Source organism: Schistocerca gregaria, chromosome 1 (assembly GCF_023897955.1).
Source record: "Schistocerca gregaria isolate iqSchGreg1 chromosome 1, iqSchGreg1.2, whole genome shotgun sequence".
Taxonomy (NCBI): domain Eukaryota; kingdom Metazoa; phylum Arthropoda; class Insecta; order Orthoptera; family Acrididae; genus Schistocerca; species Schistocerca gregaria.
In genome coordinates this window covers 373,177,235-373,190,044 of record NC_064920.1, presented here as the reverse complement: position 1 = coordinate 373,190,044, position 12,810 = coordinate 373,177,235, and the positions used below count along the sequence as shown (strand labels likewise).

Genomic DNA, 12,810 nt, shown 5'->3' with positions numbered 1-12,810 from the left:
AGGTCAGTTTAGTTTTATAAACTAAGAATTCTTTTTGTTTGGCTTTGCAATCTAATAATAAAAATGGTAATTAAAAAAAAATTGGTTAAAACTCAACGTGTGTCTTATTGTCTGTAAAATATGGTATGGAGAACAATAACCTTAGCAGAAACAAAATTATTCGGTGACACTATACAAGCAAGATATTTTACTGAACTTTGCTGTTCACATATGATTAGTTCTATATGCCCATGCCTTAAGGTCTTGTTGCATCAAAATTCCACACTAAAATAATTCCACGTGAAAGTAAAATAAATGTCTAGTTGCGTACTTTGTCATTGCACTCAGTTATATTTTAATTAATATAAAATAAATAAATAAAAATCCCTCTTCTGACAGTAGCTCTGCCGGAACTAAGTTCCCAATAATTACGCAAAAATCTATATCACTTCTATGCTCAGCAAACATCAGTTATTTCTTGACCTATGAAAAGCACTTTCTTTCACTCAGATCAGAGATGATGAATGCTCTACATTTACATTTCTATGTTACCAGGGCATAAATAGCTGCTTCAGATAAGTGCTAAGTGGGAACCGAGATAACCTAATAGCTCTTTTTGAACAATTATAGTGTAAACAATAAGAAGCCCTCTGTGTCATCTAGTTCTGGACAGTCCCAAGCTTGATTATTCTGTTCTGTGGCAACAAATTCAGATTTCTTTATGTATTCCCTGGTTCGGGAAATGGCTGTCGCGAGTTGATCTCTCCCGAAGTCCCCAGTTTATATATCGTGAATCTATGAATGCATCATAGAGAAACTTGTACTAAAAGTATCAAAATTGGTTACCTGGTAACCAGTCAGTTGTTGGCTGGGTTCATCATGTACCTGTACAGTTGTAGTTGCATGATAACAGGGAATGTACTCCTGGTGAGTGAGCTGAGATCTCTCCATGCATGAGGGAGTATGTTGGTATCATTTTTTGGCACACTGGAACTCCGGTCAACATCGATTGTGCTAGGTGGATGTTACTGTGGTTGGACAGTGCCCATGGAGAGAGACCCCAGTCGGAGTGGCTACACCAGGATGGATAATTCACATTGAGCCCATCAGCTTGAGTGGGTGGGCGTGAGGCACCAGTGTGATTGAACTTCTTACATACTCTATCTGACCTGTATTAGCTGCCAGGATCAACATCTTTCATTGACTAATGTTCACAATTAATAAAAATAAGTGGAAAAATACATGAGTACAAACATTGGTTGTCAAAATGGTGACTAGCTTTGCAATGACTGTTGAAAATCTGTGTTATCGGATCTTTGATAACCATGACTGTGCCCTTTCACCCTCAGATGAGGCGAACATCACGTTAGACTCCCTTTTCACTAACACTAGTGATCTCAATCCCCTGCCCTCAGCCAGAGAAGCAGCACTCTTGCTCTGTGGTTTTCCACCCATTCTTCCTCTGTCTCTGTCCTGAAAATGGATAAACTCCCACTGCACTCAGAAGTTTCAAAAGCTGCACAGGAAAGCCCTATCTGATTCTGGAACTGTGTATTTGCAGTTGATGTACCACCCCTCCAACCTGTAACAATTGTGACTGACCACCCCTTCATCCCAATGCATACAGCCTCCCTCCCCTCTCCTTTGATCGCCCCAAGACACCCCCAGAGTGGTCATTTAATGGAACTGGAAGAAATGTAACTGCTACATCTCAGAACTGCAAGATTGTCATACTACTTAACAGTCTACGAGAGCATGCTGAAAAGTGATGTCTTCAAATTTTTTACGTGAAAACTCTTACAGCTTTTTTAATAAAAGAAATGTTATTAACATTATCTGCCTTTATTCTTCATGTCTACACATTTGTAGCCCTCTGCTACTAGAGCGCTCGAATTGTAACGTTTACATGGCAGTGTTTAACATATGTCAGTGTGTGAGAAACAGCTTACTCTGGTCAAGTTTCGAATTCGAAGAGCTCTTCCACACATGGAAATAACCTATCCTTCAGCATGACAATGCCAGACCATACATGAGTGCTGTGACATCTGGAACAATCCAATGCCTTGTCTTCATTTTCATTAATTGTACTCTATTGCAGTCTCTGCTTGGCCCCATCTGATTATGATCTGTTTCCAAAATTTAAAGAAGGACTTCAATTTGATAGTGATGAAGTGAAGCAAGCAGAGCTGAGGTTGTGGCTCTGTCAACAAAGCCAAACATTCTACATTGACAAAATCAACAAACTGGGGACAAAATCAACAAACTGGTCCCTCATTGGGAGAAATATATTTATTAGCGGGGTAACTATGTTGAAAAGTAAATGTGCAGACATGAAGAATAAGGATGTAGACTGTTAATAACATTTATTTTATTTAAAAAAGCTTTGACTTTTCACGCAAAGAATTAGGAGGCATTACTTTTCAGCACGCCCACGTAGGTATCTTACTTAATAATAGTGTGTCTACTGACCTGTTGTTCTCTGCTGAACATTTTATTATGCATTACATTAACAGTGATATGAAAATCAAAATACCAAACTTTGTTTTACTATAAATGGCCTCGAGACATGTAACTTGCCTTTTAATAAATAGGTATTGTATAGAAGCTTTCACTTGGTCCGTGGTACTGCCCCAGACTTTGTCTTGAGTAACAATCTAGTGATTCAGTACCTGAGTCTGGATCATCTTGATGGTTTTCAATAATATATGACTAAGAGTGGTGTGACAGTATCATAATTACAATTATTAAGCCAAGCAAAAACCCAACTTCCATTGACAGCTGTAGACCAGTCATCTTGTGAAAGTGCTACGCAGATTGCTCAAGTGGATGGTGGCCAATCGATTGTGCTGCGTTCTTGAATCACAAGACCTTTTCTTGAATCACAAGACCTTTTCTTGAATAACACGATCTTTTCTTGAATCACAAGACCTTTTCTCCTTCTACCAGTGTGATGTTAGGGAGGGATGGTCAACAACTGACTACCTGGTCTGGTTTTTATGGAGGAGTGTTGCAGTACAAGGAAATACTTTTGTTTCAATACTGAGCTCTTTTAGAGACTTACTCAGGGTACTGACCAAAAAGTACTCATATTGAATTGATTCTACACAACATATCCAAGTAGTGAGTGACTATTTGCTTGTGTCTGTGGTACTGCTTTCCACCTGCCTGCACTGTCCTTCGTCCAGCGGAACTGTTCATCTGTTAATCGGCTATATTGTTTGTTGTTCACAATCATGGAGTGCTTTGTTTGCATTTGCTGCTGAAATTGAAATTATGGACATATATTACTATAATGAATGACACCATGGCAAAGTGCAAAAAGTTTATGAAAACTGTGAAGTTTTGTGGAAAAATGTCGAATTCATTTACAGCAGAACTCACAGAACTGTTCTAGAAAGAAAACAACAGAAAGTCAGCAGTGCCTGTGAGCCTGGTAAAACGAGTGAAAGGTATGTGTGAATCTAATAATTATTATTTTTTAAATATTCTTTGATACATATGCCAACTGCTGTAGAGATGGAAACACTCAGTCAGCTTAAAGATTTTTAAAAGCCTTTGGAACATGTTGCTAGAGAAGCATGTGGAGAAAATTATGTTACAATATCCAGAATTGTACCTATAAAAATTGTTTTGTCAACAGAACTTAATAGTGTCACCCCATTCTCACTAATTGCTAACGAATGCAAGGACTTTTAATTGAAAGAGCTGAAGAAAAATTATAGGTAAATTGAATTAAATGACCAACTCTATTGCACCCAAGGTTTAAAAACCTGCATTTTCGAGATACAGCCATACACAAACTCAAAAGTATGGTTTACAGGCAACAAAGTAGTCAAAGTGAATTGGAGGATGATGCTGTCTTGTCTATTATAACATAGGAATATGACTCTTGGAAACATCATAAAGAGCCAGTGCACGGTTGCAAAAAGAAAAACGAAACACATCCAAGTGATGAAGTATCTCTTTATTTGTTAAAACTTTGTAATATTTTTAAGAAGCTATCCATTTTCAGAATAGACTTCTAAAAAGATGTATGATGCTGCCTGAAGTTACATCTTGACTATAGTCCAGACTAAGGTTTCCAAAGTGTTGAACTGCTTTTTATCCACAACATTTTGTCAGCTTGATGGTATAGGGTTATCATCAGTGCACAGTTCCAAGTGGATGGTGTCCCTTAGGGCTCAATGTCGAATGGTATACATTTTCTCATAGCTCTCTATGTTGGCTACTATTACATTTGGTACACTCTGATTCTGTGGCCTTAGCTGAGTGTCAGCATGAAGGAGCCATATGGAGGGCCTCTTCCTGGGCCCTCTGCCATGGCTTCCAACTTTCTCTTGCTGAAATACGGGTCATGCACTTTTGGCACCACACCATATTCCATCCAGAGCCAAAGCACTACGTTGGGAACCAATGCCTCGAGATAGTCACACAATTCGAAATTAGGTCACCCCTTCAGCAGTGAACTGACATAGTTATCCCACATCCAACAGACTGTAACGGGTTCCATGTGGAAATTTAATGCTCTCTGCATTCCTAGCTATACCTCATACATACATAGGCCTCTACAAAGCACTGATCGTGGTGTGTCTTGACAGTAGGCCACACGTATGATTTGACAGCACTATCAGCTTTTCAACTGTTAGATCCAGTTAATCAATGTGGGATGAGGCTAACTACTGGTGCCTTTCATGTGAGACCTGCGGACTGTCTTCTGGTGGAAGTCAGTTTCAACAATGCCAGCTGCTACTCAGTTGCCATCTGACAATTATCAAAGCTAACCAAATTATCAAATTTTGTTCCTCTTTGTGGAGTATCAACCCCCCCCCTCCTCCCTCCCACCAACAAATGACCTAGGTCAGGCTTCCAAATTGGAATGTATTTGGAAAGTATTCATACCCGTCTTCACCTCCTTCCTCTCAAATGTACCAGTGCTCTTCCCGGGTGTGTAAACAGACAATAGGTCCAGTTAGATTTATTGCAAGGCTCTAAAATCTGTTACCCCTGTTGATTTCCATTGTAGCTTTCTCGTAGTCCCCTGTGACTATCAAGGAGCTGAAATAATTTATACTGATTGTTCTAAAGGTGCAGAAAAGGCAGGACGTGTTTTTATATATGCCTAAAGTCAGTCCCTTAAGTATCTAGCTGTTAATTTGTAGAACACCCTGTTTCATCAAGAAGGAAACTCGCAACACATTTTTTCGTCTGCAGTGACTCTCTCGGCAATCTCTAATCTGTTGATTGAGGCTATCTTCCCCATCTGACAGTGTCTCGTATCCTTGAACTCCTTATGGTTTTCCCCATCCTGCATGCTCAGTCATTTTCCTCTGGGTCCCGAGTCATATGGGAATCCCAGGGAATGTGAGCTAGCTGATCGCTTGACCAGTTAAGTGACCACACAACTGACACTAGTAATGGAGATACTGGGCTCTGATTTACAAGGAGTGATGAGACTTGCGATTCATTGCAAATAGAACAGAGAATGATGGGCTGATTCTCTGTCCAATAACTGTATACCAATAAGGAGATTACAGCTGCCATTGTCACAGAAAGAGTTCTCTGTCTAGTGCCAGTTTCATATTGTTTACATCTGACTCGTGGTTTTATCTCTGCAACGAAACACTTCCCCAATGTGATTGCAGTGCTTCACTGACTAGCACACATCCTCATGGAATGCCCCTTCTTTACAGCTCACCGGTGAATGCATGGTCTAGCTGTCCAAATCCTTTTACTTGCAGTGACCTCTACTTCATGCATTTTGAAGGGAGTTGTGTTTTATGTTATTGTTTTATATGTGTTTTGTGTCACGTGGGGTCAGGGTAGGTTCTGCACCTCTTGACACGAGTGTGCTTGGGGGGGGGGGGGGGGAGGGGGGGAGGGGGTGCAATTCCCTCTGACCCACACACCAGCCTCATTTCAAATCTTTTTCACTCTTCCAATAGTTTCAACTCATAGCATTATTAATGTCATCTTACTGCACCTTTCTATTGATGTCAGACACATTTTTTCTCATATTTTGGGAGTTGTTTGTAATTTTATTTTTACAGTGTGTAGCTGGAGTCAGCCCATGTCTCATGTCTTTCATGTAACACCCATTGTTGACAAAGAAAACACTGGCTCGTTCCCTGTTACAAACAAAATTATTTCTAAAGCAGAATTTGATACACTCATTCGACTCAAAAGTCTGCTAATGATGAACGAAGGGATCATGTTGTTAAAAAGTGTTGTGTGGATACCAGCTACTGAATGCTGGGTCCTGTTTTGATTGCACATGAGGATTGATTCTAGCTACAGATTGGTCAGGGGGGCTGAGGAAGGCATAGTGAAACACTGAAAGTGGTCACTTAAATAAAATAAAAGTTGAAATATAGTTGGCTGAAGGTGTTTTTGATGTGAATGGTGTCTTGGTTATAGAAAGGGAGACTGCAGGCAGTCAGTTGCTATAGATGCTGGTCAACCAAGGCAAAAGATCTTGCTGTGGGAATGCTTTAACTGTCCACAAGGGGATGGCTGGTAGCTCTTGTTTGTGGAGTTTCGGGATCAAATAAAAGATGCAATGTACAGGGAGTGATTAGAGAGGCACATTTAAGTGAATGGTTTTGAAATGAACCTGATGTTTTGAGTAGCTCGTGGAAGTCATGTGGGTAATTAATTAGGCAATTGATGATATAGTTAAAAACATATTTATTGCTTTTTTATCTTTGAAATTTTAAATATGTATTGGAATATAGTGAGCCTCTACATAGGCACTTCTAATGAGAACCCAAATTCAAAAAATGTAACAGTTGTTTGCATTAAATGGTAGGATATAGCAAGAAAACTTGGCAGACATATGTATGTGTCACAGGTAAACAGATTAAAATCAAACAATGGAAAATCTGGGATGGAATGTCACACAATGGAAAATCTGGGATGGAATGTCACAATATTATGAAAGGAAAGTTGCTACTCACCATATAATGGAGATGCTGAGTCACAAATAGGCACAGCAAAAACTCTCTCACAAATAAGCTTTCAGTTAACAGGGCCTTTGTCAAAAATAGATGACTGAAACACAAACGTGCGTGTGCCCACACACACACACACACACACACACACACACACAAGTGTAGCCTCTGGCAACTGAAGCCACACTGTGAGCAGCAGCACCAATGCATGATGGGAGTGGTGACTGGGTGGGGGTAAGGAGGAGGCTGGGGCGGGGAGGGGGAGGGAGAGTAGGGTAGGGTGGCGGGGCAGTGAAGTGCTGCTGGGGAGCATGCAGGGACAAGGTGGAAAGAGGGTAGGGCAGCTATATGCAGTTGGGAGGTTAGACAGAGCGCAATTGGGGGGGGGGGGGGGCAGATATGGAGAGAAGTAAAGGACTGGGTGTGCTGGTGGAATGAGGGCTGTGTAGTGTTGAAATGGGGGATGGATGGGTGAGGACAATAACTAAGGAAGGTTGAGCCCAGGAGGGTTGTGGGAACGTAAGATATATTGCAAGGAAAGTTCCCACCTGCACAGTTCAGAAAAGCTTGTGTTGCTAGGAAGGATCCATATGGCACAGACTGTTAAGCAGTCATTGAAATGAAGGATGTTGTATTGGGCAATATGCTGAACAACAGGGTGGTCCACGTGTTTTGTGTTGCTGAAATGATAATGGAGTGAACAAGGCAGTAATCTGGAATGTACAAAGTGTGGAGTACAAATATGTAAAGTTAAATCAGGACTTCTTTCATCAAATCATTGCTGCTTTTATACCAGTAACAATATAGCTGTTTTTATACCAGTAACAATATAGAAGAGAATGTGAGGTTTCTGCTGACACAGTATATTTGCGAGGAACAGAAGATGGAAGAGGTATGGCAAGCCAGAAATATATCAGCCAGTGAGTCAAATTACTCTTCTGTATCTTTATTTGTATCTTGTACTGTACAATGTTCAACTGTCACAGTTTTGCCATGGTACAGTTCCTTGTTGCCTAAAAAAGTAATTTGCAAATTGATTGTGAATCTGTTTACATGCTTTTGAAGTTCCTCTTGGTATATTTAGAAGTGCAGCAATAGATGAAATATAATATTCTTGTTTCTGTGTCTCTCGGATAACATTAACACTCTGTAGGCAATAAGAATCAAAACTTCCTTATGAACTGTAATAGTTCATTTTCTCAAATTACATTTCAGAAAAGACAAAACACTAAGGCTATAATACCAAATGTGTTTTCTACGGCCATCAGTGCCTTGTTCAATTAGGAACTAAAATTATTTCTTTTTAGGTTCAATTGAATATTTTTGGATGTGGCTTCATGATTTTTTTCCTGTAGTGGAAGAATATCACATACTAAGAATACAAATGATAGTATCTTTGCCACATCTCATAGACATTAACGAGGTGGCAAGTTTAGACTTTTTGTGAACTAATTCACTTACAAGAACCATTCTTGAATATACTTCCATTTAAAATTATTCTTTGCTAACCCAGGTCATCTTACAAAAAGTTGTAGTAACATCAATGACAGCAAGTAGCACAATGTTAAATGTTGCAATTGTGAATTTTATTCCCACTTCCATAACGGCAAAGTAGGGCAATTTTTCCCATCAGTTGCTCCCACACAGTGGAGGAAGTAGAGGACCTTGCAGAACACATTTGGTTTTTCATGTTTTTCGTCTTCAGTAACCAGCATTTGAAACAAATAAATTTGATTCAGGTCCCACAAGATATGCCTGTTCAGGAGAGAGTATAAGATGCGGCAGATTCATCTTGTGAACTGTGTAGTATTACACCTCACAAGAATGGTTGAAAAGGTGGGGGGGAGGGGTCTTCGGAAATGTGACACATACACTCCTGGAAATGGAAAAAAGAACACATTGAAACCGGTGTGTCAGACCCACCATACTTGCTCCGGACACTGCGAGAGGGCTGTACAAGCAATGATCACACGCATGGCATAGCGGACACACCAGGAACCGCGGTGTTGGCCGTCAAATGGCGCTAGCTGCGCAGCATTTGTGCACCGCCGCCGTCAGTGTCAGCCAGTTTGCCGTGGCATACGGAGCTCCATCGCAGTCTTTAACACTGGTAGCATGCCGCGACAGCTTGGACGTGAACCGTATGTGCAGTTGACGGACTTTGAGCGAGGGCGTATAGTGGGCATGCGGGAGGCCGGGTGGACGTACTGCCGAATTGCTTAACACGTGGGGCGTGAGGTCTCCACAGTACATCGATGTTGTCGCCAGTGGTTGGCGGAAGGTGCACGTGCCCGTCGACCTGGGACCGGACCGCAGCGACGCACGGATGCACGCCAAGACCGTAGGATCCTACGCAGTGCCGTAGGGGACCGCACCGCCACTTCCCAGCAAATTAGGGACACTGTTGCTCCTGGGGTATCGGCGAGGACCATTCGCAACCGTCTCCATGAAGCTGGGCTACGGTCCCGCACACCGTTAGGCCGTCTTCCGCTCACGCCCCAACATCGTGCAGCACGCCTCCAGTGGTGTCGCGACAGGCGTGAATGGAGGGACGAATGGAGACGTGTCGTCTTCAGCAATGAGAGTCGCTTCTGCCTTGGTGCCAATGATGGTCGTATGCGTGTTTGGCGCCGTGCAGGTGAGCGCCACAATCAGGACTGCATACGACCGAGGCCACAGGGCCAACACCCTGCATCATGGTGTGGGGAGCGATCTCCTACACTGGCCGTACACCTCTGGTGATTGTCAAGGGGACACTGAATAGTGCACGGTACATCCAAACCGTCATCGAACCCATCGTTCTACCATTCCTAGACCGGCAAGGGAACTTGCTGTTCAACAGGACAATGCACGTCCGCATGTATCCCGTGCCACCCAACGTGCTATAGAAGGTGTAAGTCAACTACCCTGGCCAGCAAGATCACCGGATCTGTCCCCCATTGAGCATGTTTGGGACTGGATGAAGCGTCGTCTCACGCGGTCTGTACGTCCAGCACGAACGCTGGTCCAGCTGAGGCGCCAGGTGGAAATGGCATGGCAAGCCGTTCCACAGGACTACATCCAACATCTCTACGATCGTCTCCATGGGAGAATAGCAGCCTGCATTACTGCGAAAGGTGGATATACACTGTACTGGTGCTGACATTGTACATGCTCTGTTACCTGTGTCTATGTGCCTGTGGTTCTGTCAGTGTAATCATGTGATGTATCTGACCCCAGGAATGTGTCAATAAAGTTTCCCCTTCCTGAGACAATGAATTCACGGTGTTCTTATTTCAAGTTCCAGGAGTGTAAATGAAGCTGGACTAATGTTATTGAAGATGCTCCACGAGAAGCAACTAAAAGATAAGATGAATGCAGTCAGTGCATCTGGAGAATATGTTACTCGTGTATTACGTAAACTGCCTCCTTATGACAGGACAAGGGTCAAACATAAATTATTTTAGGGTCTTTCTGAGGCAGAAATAAAATTTTGCAGAACCATTGTTGCGCATAGGTAGCACCATATATGTGGCTGGAAAACTTGTGTGACTACCCCAGGACAGTTCTGGGGAGAGACAGATATTATCCACATTTGGACTTCGGAATGACAGTGTGTGACATTATGGGAGATGCGAGCTACCACACTGGCCGGTAGCTCGTGTCGGCCTGTCACTGCAGTTGGGTAGCCTTATGCCTATCACAGGTGGCCACAAACCTTCCTTGTGAATCATTCTAGCTATTGGTGAAAACCACATCAGAATCCCTACAGTTGTTACTGTTGTTACTTCATAGTCTCGGATGTTATTGAATTTAGAATATGTTAAAATTCAGGAGTAACTAAGAAACACACATTTTTTGTTTTCTCCAAATAAATTCCCACCCCCGAGATACAGGCCTCTAAAGATGACACTGCAAACACCATTCTGAAGATACGAATTTTGGATTTTTTGTTTTAAATGCTGTAGCTCTGTGACAGTTCTAGGTATTTTGTTAGAGGTTTTTTTATTTGAAAGGTAATTGCTTTATGATTACAGTTGTATCATCCATTGGGGCATATCTGTCAAAGATCTTTTACTGTCACCTTTTGAGATTTTTTTAATAATTTACAGATTTTTTAAAAAAATGCCAATCCAGAAAAGTTAGATTTTTTATGTTGATTAGTACCATGTAGTACTATATTATCTGTAAAGGAGAGTGTTCACTTTTAAGTTGGACAGATTTTATTTTGAAATTTTTTACTTTCAAGCATAATGTATGTCTTCACTGAGGTTGTTTCTTATCAATTTCTTTGTTACAATGTTTATTTCTATTGTCTTTGTTGCAGTTATTTCTTATCACTTTCTTTGTTGCAGTTATTTCTTTTTACTTTCATTGCCACAGATATTTCTTAAACTTTGTTGTAGTTCCTTATCAATTTCTTTGTCATAGTTGTTCATTGCAGGTTTCTATATTGCAGTTGTTCAGTTTGTTTGCTGAAGAGGCTTTTAAGAAATCTGAGACCATCCAGTGAGTTCTGTGTTTTTGTGAGGAATTTACCAGTTGATGCAGTTGCTGTGTGTTTTGTGGAAAGGACTGTTTTAAATATCTTTTGACTGAGGCCACAGGAGAGTGAAGTGTGCTGACTATTTGCATGTTCATAAAAGAGTGATGTATAAGACAAACAAAGAAACAGACTTTGTTCAGGTTGGGAATAAGTGTTCTCATTTGAAGACTCTGTTTCAAAGAGATGATGTTTCCAGTGGTAATTTTTTGTGTTCTAAATGTTTTGACAGAACAACAACAATGATAGTGTCTGAACAAGGTGACTCCTCCCATGGTGCAGATTTTGCAACAGTAGAGGAAGAATTAAATACCTGAATTAATCAACTGCAGAGGTAGGTGTTAGTCCTGTTAAGAAACCATGGTCAGTGAAGTCGAGTCATAAACTCTGTGTATCAAGAAAGCACAGAGAAATTACTAAAGCCATGGATGAATACACTACAGGAAAACTGACCACCCTCTTCAAAGTAGAAATTCCATCTTCAGAAGGAAATTAACCAAAGCATTTTTGCTCCTCTTGCCAGGAATTTTTCAAAAATATCAGTTCAGCTGTTGAATATTGTGCTTTCTACAGTGAAAAGGTGCAGGTTTTAACTATTATTCCAGAGACATTTTCAAAGAAAAAAATTTTGAACTATGTTCCATCAGTATCAAAGTACATGGTAGACAAATCAAGAAATGTGAGGTCTGAGAAGGGGGATGTTTGTGGTGTGTGTGTATGATTGTGACTGGTGGATTGCAGAGATTATAGACACTAGTTATGAGTTAAATGAAATTGTAGTGAACTTTATTCTACCACATTGACCAGCTGCGGATATAGGTTTCCAACTGAAGGACAGCAACAACACCATCAGTGCTCACTTCCTGTTCACAATGTTTTGAAGATTGTAAGTCCTCCAGTTTCCATTGGTTCAACAGAAAGGCATCACTCTATATCAAAGGAAGATACTGAAGCAGTGGAACACACATTTAGCTCACTGACTGGCTAATTTCAGTACAAAACAGAGTGCACAGAAGTTGTATAAATTGAAACCTTTTAAGTCTCTGGACCTTTGACATACATTTTGGAACCATTTAAAATGCTTGACAAATACATCATCTCATCTTTGAAAACCAAAATTATGTTAAATAAGGCAGGTTTTGATTTTTATGAGCCTGTTATGTAATTATGTGGTTATAAAACAGGTTTTATGTATGCCAAAAATTTCAATTGTTTATAAAACCTGTTCAACCTAAATGTGGAAGCTCTCCTTTACAGGGAATCTAGAACTACATGGTATTAATCAACAGAAAAAAAAATCAAAATTGTATGGATTGGCATTTTTGAAAAAAAAAAATTGTTTCCATCAATTATTAAGTTCAG

General features: G+C 40.8%; 1 protein-coding gene across 1 annotated transcript in view; it reads left to right on the top strand.

The window, feature by feature from the left end:
* LOC126348697 (carbonyl reductase [NADPH] 3-like) overlaps positions 1–12,810 on the top strand; it is a 77,967-nt gene that overhangs the window by 40,908 nt on the left and 24,249 nt on the right. The window contains exon 4 of the mRNA XM_050002380.1: positions 10,207–10,322. Within this exon, the coding sequence (XP_049858337.1) occupies positions 10,207–10,322 (116 nt within the window). The remainder of the gene's footprint in view (positions 1–10,206; positions 10,323–12,810) is intronic.